Genomic DNA, 19,333 nt, shown 5'->3' on the forward strand with positions numbered 1-19,333 from the left:
CCATGTGCTCTGGCTTCCATCATGGTGTTCCTTTGCGCCAGAAGCGGTTTAGTCGTGCTGGCCACATGTCCCGGAAAGCTGTCTGAAAGCGAGATGAGCGCCACAACCCCACAGTCGCCTTTGATTGGACTTAACCGTCCAGGAGTCCTTTACCTTTTACCTTTATTTTTCTGGCTTCTGTGCCTTTGTGGTTGGAAATGTAAATCTCTGTAATTAAAAATTCAAATGACATCTCTTGCAGCTTACTTCTCAAACTTTGCAATTGTAGTTATGGCACTTTAAGTAATCAGAGGACGGTGAAAGGGATGGGCCAATCTGGGTCTGGAGCACAGCTCTCAAGCTTCCCTTTTTTTGCGGGAAATTCCCTTATTCCAGCACCATTTCCCCTGCTTCCCACTGCTATCCCAGATTGTTAGATATCCCGTAGCCTGTTCCCAGGACAGGTGAGGCTGCTGATCCCTTATTTTCAAATCTGAAAGTTGACAGCTATGGTCTGGAGAAGTCCCATCAGCTGCCAGACCAAGGACAGGGTAGAGAAGTAGTGGCTGATAGGCTCTCGGCCTTGTTGCAGCAGCCCATTTCAAGGGAGTGATGGCTTGGTTTGCGACCCACCAACTGCTCCTCAAAGTGACTGGCTATGATGAAATGGACATCTCATATATTGGAAATCATGCCTTCTGTGTTTGTTCCAATGATCCCTCCCCTTCTCATTAGCCTCATTTTTAAAAAACAAAAAAACTACAGCTTCTTAAGTCAGGGAAAGTCTCTAAAGCAGCATCAGTTGCAGTGCAAGAGGTTGCAGCTGGTGGAGAAAATGGTTAGACCTCTCTCTTTTTTGCAGAGAAGCACTTTTAAGTGTCCACTAGAGGACCTTTGACTCCTGAAACTCGCAGAGGAGTCAACTGGATTGTAACGCACACTAAAAGTAAACCAACACTTGTTTATATAAGGTTTTATCTGTCTCTACTTTTACACTTAAAATGTTTTCAAAGAAACGTGATTTGGAAGAAAATGAATTATGTTTTGCCTCTTCGGACTGATTGTTAAGAATACATTGGGTCAGGGGTCGCTTTGATGTGCGTTTCCAGTGGGCGGATTCCTTTCCCTTTCCATTATAGCCCAGTAATCTTCCACAAAGCTGCTTTAGAGACTTTCCTGGGAAAAGTTCAAAGGAGTCCTTGTTTAACAACACACAGAAAGATGAAAATGTCAGAGAGACAATCAAAAGTCATTCACTGGAAACAGTATTAATCATTGCGCAAAGCCAAGATGCCCTTTTCTTGACAGCAATAAAAAACAACAACACATGGATGGTGAAAGCATTTGCTGTTGCAATTTATTAGAAAGATGACTGTTGAAGATATTTCTTGCTGTAAAAACATGACACAGTTTTGTATAACATTTAGTGGTTTTAGCAACATAGGCTACCATCCAGTGAGCCTTAAGGATGATTCTTCACTATGTGCTGGACTGCAGACTACATATCTAAATAGGGGTTATTCTACGTACCCTGAGCCTGTATTCTGCTATATCAACATTAGATGAATATGTTAACACCAGCTGGCCAGTTCTACTCATCCATTTTTGTGTGTGTGAATGAAACTAATGATAGATTTTGCCCATACTGGGGAAATAAACTATCTTCCTACTCTGCCCTCCCCAAACACCTGAATTTTGGGCTCTCCCTACAAAACTGATTGGCGATACATATAGGATAAATAGAAGTACAGTACTTCATATATATATGTGTGTGTGTGTGTGTGTGTGTGTGTGTGTGTGTGTATATATATATATATATATATTCCATTTTAACAATCCAATCAAATCACATTAAGTACTCCAAATTATACAAATACATATCATATAGTCCAAATATTCTGCCAAATTATAAATTTTTGTTGGGGCTTCCCATGCTTCAAGTTCAGTGGGGCTCTAATCATCTTATGTTTCTACTGCCTTGAGTTTCCAATAGTTCCTTCTTTAAATCTTCCTGTTGTTATCCTTAAATAGAAGTACTTCTTCGCACCACGCGCAATTAATTTCATAGGCTAACTACCATAAATTGCTGTGAGAAGGGCACTTAGCTTAGGTGGTTTTAATTGATCAGGGATGTCAGGGGTTCAGGAGCAGAGGCACAGGGGAAGGAGGAAGTGGAGAGCGAAGGGGAACAATCCGAAGGCAGTGTAGGTGAGGATGACAGTGGGACGAGAGATTCCATGAGTCTGTCCAGTGATTCGGAAGATTCCCAGAAGGGGGCACCTATAGCCAGAGCAAGGGGGGTCCCAGGGGGGACGCACCAGAAGCAAGGGACCAGCGATGACTCCCAAAGCAGCAGCTGGAGATCGGGACCAGCTTCCCCACCGGAGCGTAGCGGGGGGGAAGGGTCCCACATGTCAGGGCCGGCTTCCCCTTCAGGGGAAAGAGAAGATGAGTCAGGACTGACCACGCCCCTATCGCTGAGTGAGGGAACAGAGGGGAAGTCAGAGCCAGCTAGCCCCCCCGAAGGGGGAAGCAGTGAAAGGAGCAGCGTAACGGTCAGGAGGAAGGTTACCGGCTGGGCGCACGCGCCAAGTTCAAATGCACAGGCGCGCGGGACAGCCGGGAGCGCAGACTGGGAGCCAAGTCCTAAAGCACGCCGGAGGGAGGGGGAAGAATCCGCGGACTCAGCATCAGAAGAGTCCAGAAAGGGCAGCACCCCAGCGGGCAGAAGGACCCAGAGGAGAAAGGAGCAAAGGAGGAGGTGGAGCAAGGCTAGGGTCTTGAACTGGTGTCTGGGGGGAGGAGATTCAGACGGAGCTTCAGCGGTCTAGCGTTGAGACGTAGAGCTGCGCGCCACGGCTTTGGAATCCAAACTGAACCTTAATAAAGACTTTTGTATATAACAGGAACTGGCGTTGGTCCTCTGTGAGCTGGGACCTTGGGCAGCTCTGACAAGGGAGAACAACTATCAGTTAAGATACCAAAATAAAATGTTATTTTAGAGACAACTGACATCTGATGGCAGATGGAGAAGAGCCCAGCCCAGGCACTGTGTATAAACTTCCCCAAACCATCTAGCAAGCCACATGACTTGGCCAAAGGACTCTGGCATTGATAGGCCTTCAGTCCAATCTAGCAGGCCACTCCTTACCTGCTATTTCAGCAACACATTTCAACAGGGTTCCTTTTACCAAACACCAATACCATAGAAATTCTATCTCTTTTCAGAATGATAAGGCTCTAGTGCGAGCCCTATCAGTGCATGGTAGATCACAGCAAGAATTAGGAGTAAGATGCCTTGTACAGCCTGATTATCGTCTTCCAAAGCAACTATTCTATTCTGAACTTCAAAATAGAAAGCGTAGTGCTGGTGGTCAACAAAAGAGGTTTAAAGATCTTTCAAGGCAAATCTAAAAAATGTAGTATAAACACCGACAACTGGGAAACACTGGCCTGCGAGTGCTCCAGTTGGAGAACAGCCTTTACCAAAGGTGTCATGGGCTTTGAAGATGCTCAAACTCAGGACAAAAGGGAGAAATGTGCTAAGAGGAAGACAAGCTTGGCAAACCCTCACCGTGATCAACTCCCACCTGGAAACCTATGTCCCCACTGTGGAAGAACAGGTGGGTCCAGAATTGGCCTCTGTAGTCACTCACGGACTCACTGTTAAGACTGTGTTTATGGAAGACAATCTTACTTGGCTACGAATGATCGCCAAAGACGGAGAGGTTCAAGGATAATGGAAATTGGAGTCCAACAACATTGGGAAGGCCCCATGTTCCCCACCCCATCATAAAATGCAAGCATGACTTAAGCATTGGCAAGGGCCTGTAGTTCAGTGGTACATTGCCTGATTTGCATGTCAAAGGTGCCAGGATGAATCCCTGGCACCTCTAGTTAAAAGGATCTCAGCTGACTTCTGATCTTGGAGAGCAGCTGGCAGCTGAAGGAAAGTGTACTGTGCTAGATGGATCAATACGGGATCAATGGGAAGGAGGGGGAAATTTTGCCCAGGGCCAACTTATTTTCTTGGAAGATCAGTGGCACAATTCTAGTTTCCCCTAGCTATGTTCTTGAAGGAGCAGGAACCCTGAAAGTATCTAATATGGTCAATCTTACTCAGCTATGAGTGATCGCCAAAGAAGAAGAAGACGGCTTAAATAATCAAAAGAAGAAATTAATGTGTAAGTTAAATCAAAATCAAATGTTTAATGACTTCATTTATTTCACTATATTAATTTAGAAACTTTGCTCTGTTTCTCTCCCCACCAGCTTATGGTTTCTGTACCTCATTGTGAACCTTAAGAAAAAGAGTTAAAGGGCAAAGGAAATGGAAATAATTCTAGGCACTGTCACTGACAGGCATATTTCTAAACATCACCACTCCTCAGGAACAAACCCACTGGAATTGCTTCTGGAATATTTTGCTTTTAGTGAAAAATCAGATTTTTTTGTAACCCTGCAGCATTTGATCAACGATATTTGCTGAAACGAGTTAAGTAACTGGCTGTTAATATGGTTAAGGGTGTGTGCCTTTAAATCACAACTGGTGCTTGTATTAAATGAGTTGTTCCAAAAAGGAGGAGGAGAAGAACACAGATGGTCCTTTGGTAACTGTGGATTTGGCACATCACCTTTAAACAGATTGTTAGGCCAATAGTAACATCTCCTGTACGAAATGTGTTGTGTACCAAGCCTGCAAGCTTCTTAATAAACAAGGGCTTTGGGTAGAGGTTAGGAAGCACTTGTAACACGTATACTTCAGTTTTAATACTTCAGTTTGTTGCAGAGTGGGGAAAAACCATTTAAAGGACTTAATGTCTGTTCTTCTGCAGCTTCCCCTAGTGTGGGCTCTACAGCTTACACATAGTACATTGGTACCTTGGTTCTCAAACGGAATCTGTTCCGGGAATCCATTCAACTCCCGGAATGGTTCAAAAACCAATGTTTGGCTTCTGATTGGCTGCACGAGCTTCCTAAAGTCAAGCGGAAGCTGCGTCGGACGTTCGGCTTCCGAAAAACGTTTGCAAACCGAAGCACTTACTTCTGGGTTTGTGGCGTTCGGGAGCCAAAACATACAAGTACCAAGGCGTTTGAGAACCAAGGTACGACTGTCTAATAATTTGCTTCATTTGCAATGTAAAATGCAGGGCTCAGCTGTGGGCAGAGGACCCTTAATTCCTTTGCAAGCCTTCCAACTTTAGTTGGAAGGAAATGCACCTTTCTCTGCAAATGTATGTTTCTCCTGGTAAATTTATTTCAGAATCCAGCAGGAAACTTTTGTTTGGCAGTACCAAAGCTGTCAACCTGAAATGGACATAGAAGTAGTCATTATAGCAAACCTGCTATTATAATATTACCAAAGCAATTTTACAGCTTAATTTAGACCCAAACATGTTTACCATTGGCAACCTACTGAATACATTAGCCTGGATTTTTGTTATTTATTTTTTTTGGTCTACTGAAATATTGTTCCAATCATTTTTTAGTAAACAGTTACATCACCGGGATTAAGTCATCCCTGACGGTGAAGTGTGCATTCCTATAGAGTGAAACAGCTGAACTAAGTTTTACTATGTTTAAGAAAAGAGACTCTATGTTGGCATTTTCCCTGCTTATTACAGTCTGAAAACATTTCTATTTAGAGGCAACGGGCTCAGTTTTATTTCAGGCAACACTCCCATAACAGTCCAGCTTTTTTAAAAGTGTCAAATTTAGCAAAGAAGTGGGGGAAGATAAAAGAGACTGAAAATCCCCCCAACAAAACAATATACACTGTCAGTTCGCATTGAAAACATAACAGCCATCAGTACTTCTCTCTAAAATATGTAAATTGATATAAACCCTCCAAACATCTAAATTGGTGCTTATAAAAAATATGTTCAAATGTAGCAAGGGCAGTAAAGTCCCCAGACCATTTGGAGTCTCTTGGGAACCATAAGAGAGATATGCCTCAGATGATAAGCCATGGGTTTGCATTTAGGATTGAACTAATAAGGACAGGAACATTTTGCATTCTTACAAACAAACAAAAAAAACCTCTAGCCAACTGTGCAATTTATTTAATTCAATTTTTACTAATAAGTTTAAAAGAATAAAGTACAATGGATCGTAAGGAATATTTTAGGGGACTGATTTTTGTTATTCACACGAAAAATATACAGTATTGCCTTAGTCTTTTCCTGCTGACTTGGCATTTTTTATCAATTTGTACATAAACGAGAAGAAGAAAAGGAGGTTGTCATACTGTCCTTCATATTTTTCTTCCAAGAATTCCTTATGATAGTCAACTAGGAAATAATAAATTGCTTCGATGGTAGACAGGTACGTCTCTGGCTTTCCTTTCTGATGACGCCAAAAGCAGGTTTTCCGTGACTTCAGTTCAATTTGCAGCAATCCTGCATTAAGAGAGGTAACGAAACAGAACATGTATACACTAAATTGTACATATGACTCAAATCAGCTACTTGTAACAGACTGATACAGCGGTTCTCAACCTGTGGGTCCCCAGATGTTGTTGGACTACAACTCCCATCATCCCTAGCTAGAAGGCCAGAGCTCAGGGATGATGGGAATTGTAGTCCAACAACATCTGGGGACCCACAGGTTGAGAACCACTGCCAGATGCTCTTGGGCAGAGGAGAGCTCTGGTTATAGGAAGCATGTGACTCCCTTGTTACAGCAGCACCAATGGCTACTGGTCTGTTTCCGGGCACAATCTCAAGTGCTGGTTATGGCCAAGGCTATCTGAAGGAACCTGCCCAGGCTTTTAAGATCTTTGGTCCCACCACCCTCACAGGCATGGTTGGTGGGAACATGGAGAAGACCTGGTTGGTGGCTGCTCACAGACTTTGAAACCCCCTTTCTAGAAAAGTTAGACAGGCTCCCTTCTAGCTGATTTTCCACTAGCACAGGCAAACTCAGCCCTCCAGATGTTTCGGGACTACAACTCCCATCATCCTAAGATAACAGGACCAGTGGTCAGGGATGATGGGAATTATAGTCTCAAAACAGCTGGAGGGCCGAGTTTGCCTATGCCTGCACTAGCAGGTAGAAGCTTTTTAGTGTTTAATTATTTATTATGTTTTTATATAGGTTGGAAACCGCCCAGAGTGGCTGGGGCAACCCAGTCAGATGGGTGGGGTACAAATAATAATATTAAAGTAATTAATAATAATAATAATAATAATAATAATAATAATAATAATAATAATTTATACCCTGCCCATCTGGATGGGTTTACCCAGCCACCCTGGGCAGTTTCCAATATTAATAATAATTTTAAAAAGCAACAAAACATCAAAAATTAAAAACTTCCCTAACCAGGGCTGCCTTCAGATGTCTTCTAAAAGTCAGAGAGTTGTTTATTTCCTTGACATCTGATGGGAGGGCGTTCCACAGGGTGGGCGTCACTACCGCCCTCTGCCCTCTGATGATGATCATTAATTCCAACCAGCCTTTGAGAACTGACTGTTTTTTAAGGAAAGGGTTTTAATAGTGCTGTTCTATTTTTATTACCCATATTTCAATAATTTGTTTCTTATATTTTTAAAATTCTACTAGAGTTTAATTAGTTTTTAACGTTAATCTTTTATCCTTTTGTGTTTTATCTGTGTTGTTTTGATTTGTGGAAGCTGCCTTGAGTCCCAGTACACGAAAAAGGCAGGATATAAATAAATATAACAACAATTTCATTTCTCTAATCAGGAAACCAGTCCACTTAGGGGCAGGATACAAGGGACTGTACCTGGTGTTGGACCACAAGGCATTTAATTGCGACTAGAACCATGCCCATGCATAGCTATGGGGATCCATTGCTTCATCTATATGGATTGTTCAATTTGTTCATGCATAGAAGTAACGAGACTGATGTGTCAAGCACATCCCTTCGATTTGCACTTTTATTAATCTGCAGCACTGGGGTTTAGAATCTGGTGTTAACGGAAATGACTGGCAGAATCCGAGACCTGGGAGAAGAGTTGGTGGAAGATGACTGGAAGAAATTTAAAGACTATCTGCAGAAACACTGTAAAATTAATGAATGTTAAAACGATATTGGATTGAAAATAAGTGGCATTAGCAACAAAGTTAATAAGAATATGCAAAAATGAATTGATAATGGATGAAAATATAGAGTTATAATATGTTAAGATAAAGAGTTAAGATAAATGAAAGAGGGTAAGGATTTGCTGACTTGATTATGTAAATGGGAACACAAAAAGGGGAGGTGTGAGGAGGTCAAGGAAACAAGCTAATGAGTTTAAAGTTATAAAAAATGGATTTGTTTTTAATTTTTTATCTTTTTTTTCTTTTGTCTTTTGTCTTTTTATTTTTATTTCTTTTTTATGGATTTTTGTATTTATGTTTTTGTAAAATCTTAATAAATATTCTTTTTAAAAAAATAGAATCTGGTGTTAACATACCTTGGAGCCGCTCATCTGTGATTATTTTGTTCGTTTGATTCCAAGTGCTATCAATAAACACAATTCTCTTCAATGGAGCATTTCTGTTCATGCTGTTAAACTGGTGTTCGCCCAAGTCGCTTTCACTGCCTGACTCTGTTTTCGCACATTTGAGGACTGGTTCTGCTGACGAGTCCTCGTCCTCATCACAGTCAACCTTCTTCTTAGATTTGTTTTGCAAACAGAGGGGGATGTCATTTATTGAAACTGAATTAGGCCCAGGAAAGATAAGTGCAATCTAGAAGAAAAACAGACACAATGTTGGAGATATTTGGGATGGGAGGGATCCGTGCAAGGTACCACAGCTACTAAAAAAAACAGAACTACCTCTCAGCACAGCATCTTCATAAACACTAACGTCAATAGGAACCAACAAAAAAGCAAGTGACAGGGCTGTAACACGATCCTCCCTCTCATAAAACATGCAGGACAGAATAGATAGATGCAGGGCAGATTCTTTGCCTGCTCACAAGTGTACTAACCAATTTCTCTGACACCCAGAAGCAAAAACTGCTGGTGGGCAGGGTGTGGGTGGGTGTTTGTGTCACATCCTACCCATCCCTACAAAAAGTGAACTTATCACAGTAATACTATACTATACTATACTATACTATACTATACTATACTATATATTATATTATAATTATATTTATTATATTATATTATAATTATATTATATTTTTATACCCCACCCATCTGGCTGGGTTTCCTCAGCCACTCTGGGCAGCTACCAACAGAATATTAAAAACAATACAGCGTCAGACATTAAAAACTTCCCTAAACAAGGCTGCCTTCAGTTGTCTTTTAACAGTAAAATAGTTGTTTATTGCCTTGACATCTGCTGTGAGGGCATTCCACAGGGCGGGCGCCACTACCAAGAAGGCCCTCTGCCTGGTTCCCTGTAACCTCACTCCTCACAGCGAGGGAACCGCCAGAAGGCCCTCAGCGCTGGACCTCAGTGTCCGAGCTGGATGATAGGGGTGGTGACGCTCCTTCAGGTATACAGGACCGAGGCCGTTGAGGGCTTTAAAGGTCAGAGCCAACACTTTGAATTGTGCTTGGAAACATACTGGGAGCCGATGCAGATCTCTCAGGACCGGTGTTATGTGGTCCCGGCAGCCTCTCCCGGTCACCAGTCTAGCTGCCGCATTCTGGATTAATTGTAGTTTCCAGGTATGAAGAGGTTAAATCGGTAATGATACAGTGGGCAAAGGATTTTGGGTATAATGTTCAATTTGAGGAATGGGAAAGATTGTGGAAAGAGAACATAAAATTTACGGCATGCACGCTGCTGAAGGAGAATGTAATGAAAATGTTTTATAGGTGGTATATGACTCCTGTAAAATTAGCAAAGATGTATAAGGTTGATAACAAATGTTGGAAATGTAAAGATAAAGAAGGGACGTTCTTTCATCAGTGGTGGGAATGTAAAAAAGTAAAAAGTTTCTGGGAAATGATTTATAATGAGATGAAAAAAATGTTAAGATATACTTTTGTGAAAAAAACAGAAGCTTTTCTTTTAGGGATGATAGGAACGGACATAAGAAGGAAAGACTTCAAACTTTTCCAATATGCAGTAACGGCAGCCAGAATCCTGTTGGCCCAGAAATGGAAACAAGAGGAGATACCGACGATAGAAGAATGGAGATCAAAACTAATAGACTATGTGGAACTGGATAAACTAACCGGGAAAATCAGATACACCAAAGACCAAAAGTTCATCGAGGACTGGGGAAAATGGGTAGATTATCTGAAAAATATCTGTGGTATGAACACAACGTTAGTGGGTTTTCAAGAGGCACTGTAAAAAACCAAATAAGTATTGTTTATGGAAAATAAGGGGACTAAGGAGTAACAATGGCAATATAAAAAAAGGGAATGCGTATTAAAGATAGAAAAATGGATAACTTGCAGAGACGCTGAAGGAAGTTCAAAACAGACATAATTTGTTGTATTCGGGTTTAAATGTATAACTGGTGGAAAATTAATAAAAATTTATTTTTTTAAAAAAAATGTAGTTTCCAGGTCACCTTCAAAGGTAGCCTCACGTAGAGCATTGCAGTAATCCAAGCGGGAGATAACTAGAGAATGCACCACTCTGGTGAGACAGTCTGCAGGCAGGTAGGGTCTCAGCCTGCGTACCAGGTGGAGCTGGTAGACAGCTGCCCTGGACACAGAATTAACCTGCGCCTCCATGGACAGCTGTGAGTCCAAAATGACTCCCAGGCTGCCTCAGAACACATCAGAAGTCCCCGTGCGGTATTCTATTCTATCCCCCACCAAGGGAAGTATTAAGAATTTTGCAGGCCTTCCAACTAGTCACAGAAAAATTCTCTTGAGGAAAAAGGCCTTGTGTGGAGGCATTGCCTTTCTGCTCTCTCTCATCATCTAAGAGCTCCTTCCTGGTTGTGGGAAAGAGATTTAGATCCAGTTCCTGCCTAATTATAATCTAGCTAGCTAGGGCAAGTCCCTATCAGGAACCTAGTCTGGGGAGACCCCAAGTTGTTCAAATGGACTAGGGCATTTAGGACAATACCCCTGGCCTGCTTAGTTTGGTCCTCCACCAATGCTTCCTTCTACTCGCTACCCTAACCATGCCAAATCTCCTAAGAACCATCTTTTTCCACATGACTCTCAAACTCTGTGCAAGCATGGCTCTCACTGATATCTGTTTTTAGCTTTATATATATAATTGCATAGCAGTATATAAATATTTTAATAAATAAATATGGAGGGACACAGGTTGATTGTCCCTGGTGTAGACCTACGTGGGTGAATATATATCCTTCCCTCTGTAGGTAAAGTATCTCCAGAGTAGATATTGCGTACATCAGGTCTTAGAAAAGCAAAAAGTATAATTTCTTGCCTGTCAAATCAGGAGGAACCCAATACAAGTGGCAAATGCAATATAAAATATGGTAACTGGGAAATTGTGGTGTATAATTTAGAGAAGTGGAGAGTGGGGGAGCAAGCAAGCCACTTATTTTTCCCATTTCTACGTGCAGAAGGGATTCTGAACCCCAGGTGAGCCCTGATATTCTCTTTGTGGCAGCATTGTGGATTTCATAGCCATCAGCAAGAAGGAAAGAGGAAGGAAACGAGGAAATATCTCCCCCATGCTACTTCTAGACAACCCTTACTTCGTGTCTCATTCCTTCGTAGTCTGGAATACAAGGATATGTGTAAATGGTAACTTCTTCGGGCGCCAGGAGCTTGGCATGTACAGCTGTGCTTTTGCCATCCGTTTCATTGGGATGCTTAATGATGTCAATTTTCAATGGGAGCTGCAACCAAGAGCACAAGTACATACATTGGAGAAAAGGCACTCCCCATTCCATTTCATAAGAAAAAGTAAGTAACTGGCTGAACATTTTGCATTTCGGTACAGGCAGCAGTGCACAAGATACACACACTTTGCATCAGTGCCTATTAAAAGTCACTGCTTTCCTCAGCAGATCTGCTTAAAGCAGTGGGAACACACAATGACCGGACAACTTCCGCCAAAATAAATTGTTTCTGAGCCCTATGGGTCAAAGCAGCAGGGTGCAGACTGACTGAATGAAAGATGTTACTGCCTTTTACCCAACCTACTCTAACTGGAAGTCATCTCCAAGGTCTCAGAAAGACAACTTTCCTATTAGAAAGGACCTTGGATAGCAACTGTTTTGCAGTACTAGGGATTCCATCTGGAATCAGGGGCTCCTCTTCTTCTTGTACCACTAGAGTTTGGCAAGCCTGTAGCAAGTTCTGAAGAAAAACAGAGTTTTGGGTTGCCGCAGCTTGTTTTTAAAACTATATTGCAAAAACATGAGTCTCACTTCATTCTTCCCCAGTTCGTTTATTAGAATGATTCACTGTGACTAAAACTTGCTAAAATTGACAAATTAGATCAAAAATAAGATATATTTTGCACTAACCTTCACAACAGGAATTTCTCCAGTGGGAACAGTTTCAACTGGAACATAGCATGTGTAACAATAGAACATCCTTGAACTATTACATCTGGGACATTTTGATCTCCCTTGTTTTGGGGCTCTTTCAAGAACAGTCTGAGGCGCTAGAAGCAGGTTTTCAAGTGGTGTTTCCTGCAATATCGACGTAGTCTGTGAATCTGAACTATTCAGGCCTTCCAAATTTCTTTTTATTCCCTGGTGGCTCTTTTGGTCATCTTCTGAAATCACAGGTGAATTGAAAGACATCTTACTTTCAAGCAATATCCTTGGACCTGTTACAGGGAGAATAAAAATCACAACGGCTTTCAACAAGGGCCAATTTCCACCGAAACATTTTGACAGTCATAGCAAAACTTTTATGATTTTAGATCAACTTAAGTAAATGGCTATTTTGATTTTAAAAAACAAAAACAAAAAACTAGGGGCGCTTTTGAAGATCTTCTTTTTTGAAACACTTTATGGTGGGACATATCTTCTGATGACTGGGTACAAGACTGCAGTCTTAATATCTTCCCGACTGCAAGTTTCACATACACGTATCTTTGGGGGGGAAACATGACTGAGCCTGCCAAAAAGACAGATTCAGCTTCTGATGTGACACCACTAGCCTGCATTTAGGTTGGTTTGCAGAGGAGTGTGCAAAACACCTAATTCAATGCATGACAGTGGCTTAGGAGGAATGTAGGGAGCTGCATGATACAGAGTCAGGCCACTGGACCATAGCTCAGTACTGTCTACAATGATTGGCAGAGTCTCTCCCAGCCCTACCTAGAGACTGTCTGCATTTCTTAGCTCTTACCAGTGAGCTACAGTCGTCCTTCCCTACATTTGGCCATAAAGTAATCCAATGGAAAGCAGGACCTATCTTTTGTCCCAAATCTCTCATAGGCAGATTGTGAGAAAAGCCTTGATAGTTTAAACATCTGCTTCTCAATAGTTTAAATATCTGCTTCTCTAGGGTTTTAATTCTATGGCCTAATTGATGAGTAAAAAGGTAAAGGTCCAGTCGTGGCCGAGTCTGGGGTTGCGGCACTCATCTTGCTTTATTGGCTGAGGGAGCCAGCATACAGCTTCCAGGTCATGTGGCCAGCATGACTGAGCCGCTTCTGGCGAACCAGAGCAGCACACAGAAACACCGTTTACCTTCCCGCCAGAGCGGTACCTATTTATCTACTTGCACTTTGACGTGCTTTCGAACTGCTAGGTTGGCAGGAGCAGGGACCAAGCAACGGGAGCTCACCCCATCACAGGGATTCGAACCGCTGACCTTCTGATCGGCAAGTCCTAGGCTCTGTAGTTTAACCCAAAGCGCCACCCGTGAGTACAAGACAGTAATTTCCTACACTGATATGACAATGTGTTTTTTTTTTAAAAAAAAACAATTTAGCTGTATTTTTAAATGCATTTTGCTGGGCTTCTTATGTTCCTGTATGTCCTAAGTCACTTAAGGGCCTTGGCGGGCCAGGTGTGGGAAAACATTTAAAAACAAATAGGTAACTAGGTAGACAGACACATATGCATAAATATGAATATATTAAAGTGCTTATCTTGAATGGCTGGGACAAAATTACAAATAAGCAGGTTATTTAGCCTATAACAGTGCAATCTTATATATGTTTACTGAGAAATAAGACCCACTGAGTGCAGTGGGGTGGCTTAGCTCCAGGTAAATCCATGTACCACAACCCAAACCTTTGGAAAAGTCAAGTAGCCCTACAAATGCAAAAACAAAGCAATTATAACATTTTCTCTGTAAACATTGTGCACGGAACATTGCTAGTTTATATATGTTGCCAACCGTCTGGAGTTAACATTTGTAATGGCTGTTTATGTAGTGGTACTTTTTAAAGAAAGCGATAACTTTCCAGCTTCACAAAACTTGGAACCGTCACTTTTCTTGGTGGAAGAACACAGCAACGGTACTAAATTTGTTTTTGTTGTTTTCATGTAACAAACCTCACTTCCAATTTGCAGTTTTAGTGCTTTCTCCTCCTGAACGGGGGAAAAAATTGAGTCCGTTTACTCTGGAAAGCTCGCGAAGTGAGTGAAGAAAGCATCTCAGGTTTGGGCTAAAACCTTCTAACCACGCAGATTCCTCAGCGAGAGAGCAGGAAGTTATTTTAATTTGTTATGCATTCCCAGCCTACAAACTGATTCGTTTTACTATAATGTCTCATGGCAGATTGGTGTTTAAATCTGAAACCCCCCAAAGGGCTGTCATTGAGACCATACGGGTGAACGCTGCTAACAAAGGAAAGGCAAAAACTTCCACAGTCTCCTGAAAATGTACCTGCAAAGTTGTCACTCTGAACTTACATTGCTTGAGACAAGTTAACATACGCAGCACCTATGCCACACATTACATGGAGGGAGGGGGATAGGTGCATGATAGAAGTATGAAACCAGCACCGGGCAAGTTTCTTCCCATGAATCATCTCAGTTGTGTTCAAGCTAGTTCTTTATTCACTCAGAGCACAGAGGTTCTGGCACAATGTACAGTGGTACCTCGAGTTAAGTACTTAATTCGTTCCGGAGGTCCGTACTTAACCTGAAACTGTTCTTAACCTGAAGTACCACTTTAGCTAATGGGGCCTCCTGCTGCTGCCGCGCCGCCGGAGCACGATTTCTGTTCTCATCCTGAAGCAAATTTCTCAACCTGAAGCACTATTTCTGGGTTAGCTGAGTTTGTAACCTGAAGCGTATGTAACCCGAGGTACCACTGTATTGTACCTAGGGTGGTCAGATGCAAAAGAACACAGGGCTCCTGCACCTTTAATAGTTATATGTAGGACATCACCTAACTTCTGAAGGTACAGGAACCTTTTTGGATTTTGAAGCCACCCAGATTCTAATGTACTCCATTAGCCACATATATCCATATACAGTGGTACCTCAGGTTACATACGCTTCAGGTTACATACGCTTCAGGTTACAGACTCCGCTAACCCAGAAATAGTACCACAGGTTAAGAACTTTGCTTCAGGATGAGAACAGAAATTGTGCTCTGGCAGTGCGGCGGCAGCAGGAGGCCCCATTAGCTAAAGTGGTGTTTCAGGTTAAGAACAGTTTCAGGTTAAGAATGGACCTCCGGAATGAATTAAGTACTTAACCCAAGGTACCACTGTATATCCATAATGGATACTGCAGAAAACAGGAAAGGCAACACCTCTGTGATCTCATGGAAATGTACAGTGGTACCTTGTTCTCAAACGCCTTGGTTCCCAAACTCCGAAAACTCAGAAGAGTTCCGGTTTTTTGGAAGCCGAAAATCCAATGGGACTGTTGGCTATTGTTTCCAGGGCACCTGCACCAATCACAAGCTGTGCCTTGGTCTTCGAACATATTGGAAGTCAAACGGACTTCTGGAACAGATTAAGTTTGGCGCTTCTGTTTTTGCTATTTATTTTGCGTTTTTGTTTTTGAGGCTTTTTCGGTTCATTTGTTTTTGTGACTGTGTGGAACCCAGTTCAGCTGCTGATTGATTGATTGTGTGACTGCAGGAATGGTTAAAAGCCCCCCCATCCAAAGAATGACTATTATCAGTGGAGGTAAGAAAAAAAAATAATTGTAGTTTTTATCATCTACAATACTGTCTTATTTTATAGTACAGTACATTGATTATTGCTTTCATTTTACGCATCAATGGTCTTGTTAGATAATTTATGTTAAATTGCTGTTTTAGGGGTTGTTTTTAAAAGTCTGGAAAGGATTAATAGGTTTTACATTATTTTCTATGAGAAAGCGCACCTTGGTTTTGGATCGCTTTGGTTTTGGAATGGACTTCCAGAACAGATAAAGTTTGAGAACCAAGGTACCACTGTACCTGCAAAGTTGAGCAAATAAATTACATCTTTCACATTTTGTCAGTGGAACTCAGGCACATCTTGTATTAATGAATGCTTCGTTCCAACTGCTGATCACAGTCGCAAATTTCTGGCCAAGAACCTTAAGGCCAAGTTGGATCACTGTTACTTGGACTGCATACACACTACAGTGGTACCTCAGGTTAAGTACTTAATTCGTTCTGGAGGTCTGTTCTTAACCTGAAACTGTTCTTAACCTGAAGCACCACTTTAGCTAATGGGGCCTCCCGCTGCGCCGCTGGAGCACAATTTCTGTTCTCATCCTGAAACAAAGTTCTTAACCTGAGGTACTATTTCTGGGTTAGTGGAGTCAGTAACCTGAAGCATATGTAACCCAAGGTACCACTGTAGCACATTTCTCCCCTCAAATAATTCTTGGCACTGTAGTTTGTCAACAGGTTGCTGGGAATTGTAACAATAAAAGGGGTAAATACAGTGCCCAGAATTCTTTTGGGGGGGGGAGGGGGTTAGGGAGATGCACTTCAAATGTGTTTTAAAGGTGCATTGTGTATACAGGCCCACAATCATTACTAAGATTTCTTAGCTGATATTTAAAATGACAGATTCCACTTCTAAGTCTCCCTCCCCCAATTCAACACCAGCCCAGCTTGTGGATTGCGCTAATACCACACACAGGAAATATAAGATCTTGTCTTTCTCACAGATGCTGGAAGCACTTGCTGCTTTCTAAGATCACACAGTTCAGCAACTAGGAAAGCACAACTGAGGATCATTCTACAACATTTTGAAAAAATGCGGGAAGGGGAAGAAATGACTTCCACATGTTCGGGAACCACACTGGTAATTCACTGGAGTGGTACAATAACTGGGTGTTGTTTGCAACCCAAGGAGATCAAAGCAGTTGGAGAACTCTAATCTCCCCCAGTGACCCAGTCCTTATCTTCATTGTATCTTGTTGCCTACTCAAATCATCCCTGATCACTGGTTCTGCTAGCTAGGAATGATGGGAGTTGTAGTCCAACAACAGATGAGGACCTGAAGTTGAGAAAGGTTGATCTAGCCAATGTGTGCTCTGTTGTTATAAACACAGCCTTAAGTGACTGGATTGTAAGCAAATATTCTTGCAGTTGAGGAGACTCCAGGTTTTTATTTTGCCTCATAACAAAGTTTAGGCATCACATCGACTAGATGCCCAAGGTCAAGTTGTCTGAAAACCTGTGCCCAAATTGCTTTAAGCTCCAAAACACATCTTTGCTTAACTTTATTAGTTCTTAATAGGAAAGCCTATGTGCATTTCCTTGAGGGTAAATCCTACAGGGTGATCAGAACTCAAACTGTAAACCTGCAAGCCCAGGAGAGGTACATTGTTCTTCACCAAAATTACTGTGGCCTGCTTGCTCTAAAAGCACCATTTCGATTTTAAGGCCACAATCCTATGCATACTTACCTTAGACTAAACCTCAATGAAAACAATGGGTAAACACATGCTTGCTTGAAAGCATTCTATGTTTTGCATCACTGCTCTCTTTTTTTGGTATATAATTTTATTAAGTTTTCTGTTTTACAATTTAAAATACTCCTTTTACATCCTTAAGACATCAGTGACTTCCCTTCTTCTCTTTCCATGGTTCATTTTACATATCCTAAATCCCTGCATACAAGAAGTGAGGTTACAGGGAACCAGGCAGAGGGCCTTCTCAGTAGTGGCGCCTGCCCTGTATTGCGCCCTCCCATCAGATGTCAAGGAAATAAACAACTACCTGACTTTTAGAAGACATCTGAAGGCAGCCCTGTTTAGGGAAGTTTTTAATGTTTCATCGTTTATTATGTTTTTAATATTCTGTTGGGAACCACCCAGAGTGGCTGGGGAAACCCAGCCAGATGGGTGGGGTATAGGTAAAGGTAAAGGTAAAGGTACCCCTGCCCGTACGGGCCAGTCTTGACAGACTCTGGGGTTGTGCGCCCATCTCACTTAAGAGGCCAGCGCTGTCCGAAGACACTTCCGGGTCACGTGGCCAGCGTGACATCGCTGCTCTGGTGAGCCAGAGCCGCACACGGAAACGCCGTTTACCTTCCCGCTGGTAAGCGGTCCCTATTTATCTACTTGCACCCGGAGGTGCTTTCGAACTGCTAGGTTGGCAGGCGCTGGGACCGAGCAGCGGGAGCGCACCCCGCCGCAGGGATTCGAACCGCCGACCTTTCGATCGGCAAGTCCTAGGCGCTGAGGCTTTAACCCACAGCGCCACCTGCGTCCCTTGGGTGGGGTATAAATTATTATTATTATTATTATTACAAAAACTATACCGTTCAGTATTCCATTACTGCATCCATCAAATCTTGTTTACACTTTGGGATTTATCAGTTCTTAAGCTGATCGCTCGCACTGCGTTTTTATTATGATTATTGCTGTGCGTTCCTGTGTGAACTGGTGCGAATACAAAACAACAAATGTAACGATCTCACGCATTACTATCGCTTTTGTTAAACCGTGCACAGGATCGGGCAAAGAAGCAACTTGGGAGAGGGTCCGAGGAAGCACCTCGGGGGGACAAGAAAAACCTCCACCCCCCCTCCCATCCTTAATGGGAGATCTTCGGGGCCTCCAACCCCCCACCCCACCCCCGGATCCCCAAATAAATAGAGAGCAGCACTTCGGTCTCGTTACAACGATACCCCTTTCCCGAAGAAAAGGGAAACCAACCTACTTTTTGCAAAGCCTAGGGGTTCTTCCCTCCGCCTCCTCAGGGTTGGGGGGGAGTGTCAGTCACAGCCACCACACCGTAGAAAACGGCGTCTGTCCTCCGCTACCACCGCGTTGCAGTTGCAGCAGCAGCCGCACAAACACCCACACCCGGAAACGTGCGTGTATATATATTTGCGTAGATATATATATATATTTGTCGAGATATATTCTGCCTCGAGGTCGGAACTCAAGTGCTGGGGCCGGCGGGGAAGGCCGGAAGGATTTGAGGTGGAGGACGGAGGGCGACGGGGGACGGTTGCTAAGGCGCCTTAGCAACGCCGAGAACGGACTTCCGCCACGGGCGGCGGAAAGAGGCGCTGACTGGGAAAAGGGGGCCGTGCGCAAAGGGCTCCATGGCTGCCTCAGAGAGCA

At 42.6% G+C, this 19,333-nt stretch overlaps 2 protein-coding genes across 3 annotated transcripts in view; one reads left to right on the forward strand and one right to left on the reverse strand.

The window, feature by feature from the left end:
• Positions 1-6,025: 6,025 nt before the first annotated feature.
• Positions 6,026-19,080, reverse strand: DTWD1 (DTW domain containing 1). 2 transcript variants are annotated; one of them, XM_081888761.1, is made up of 5 exons: positions 18,924-19,080; positions 12,359-12,666; positions 11,582-11,725; positions 8,403-8,679; positions 6,026-6,377 (listed from the first exon to the last, which is right to left on the reverse strand). In XM_081888761.1, exons 2-5 carry the CDS (start codon positions 12,638-12,640, stop codon positions 6,151-6,153), a joined length of 930 nt encoding a protein of 309 aa, XP_081744887.1. In that variant the 5' UTR covers positions 12,641-12,666; positions 18,924-19,080; the 3' UTR covers positions 6,026-6,150. The 2 variants fall into 2 exon arrangements, with proteins under 2 accessions (XP_081744887.1, XP_081744888.1); XM_081888762.1 differs by having other exon boundaries at positions 12,359-12,612; positions 18,924-19,061.
• Positions 17,011-19,333, forward strand: part of FAM227B (family with sequence similarity 227 member B) — a gene marked incomplete at its 5' end in the record, with an annotated part of 121,430 nt that continues 119,107 nt past the window's right edge. The window contains one exon of the mRNA XM_081887518.1: positions 17,011-17,058. Within this exon, the coding sequence (XP_081743644.1) occupies positions 17,011-17,058 (48 nt within the window). The remainder of the gene's footprint in view (positions 17,059-19,333) is intronic.

This window comes from Podarcis melisellensis, assembly GCF_964234715.1.
Source record: "Podarcis melisellensis genome assembly, chromosome: 14".
Lineage (NCBI taxonomy): Eukaryota > Metazoa > Chordata > Lepidosauria > Squamata > Lacertidae > Podarcis > Podarcis melisellensis.

Coding starts and splice junctions, on each gene's coding strand:
- DTWD1 (XM_081888761.1), bottom strand. CDS start 12,640: ATGTCTTTCAATTCACCTGTGATTTCAGAAGATGACCAAAAGAGCCAC. Junction 8,680..11,581: donor ACGAAGGAATGAGACACGAA/GTAAGGGTTGTC, acceptor TTTTTCTTCTAG/ATTGCACTTATCTTTCCTGG. Junction 6,378..8,402: donor CACAGATGAGCGGCTCCAAG/GTATGTTAACAC, acceptor CTCTTAATGCAG/GATTGCTGCAAATTGAACTG.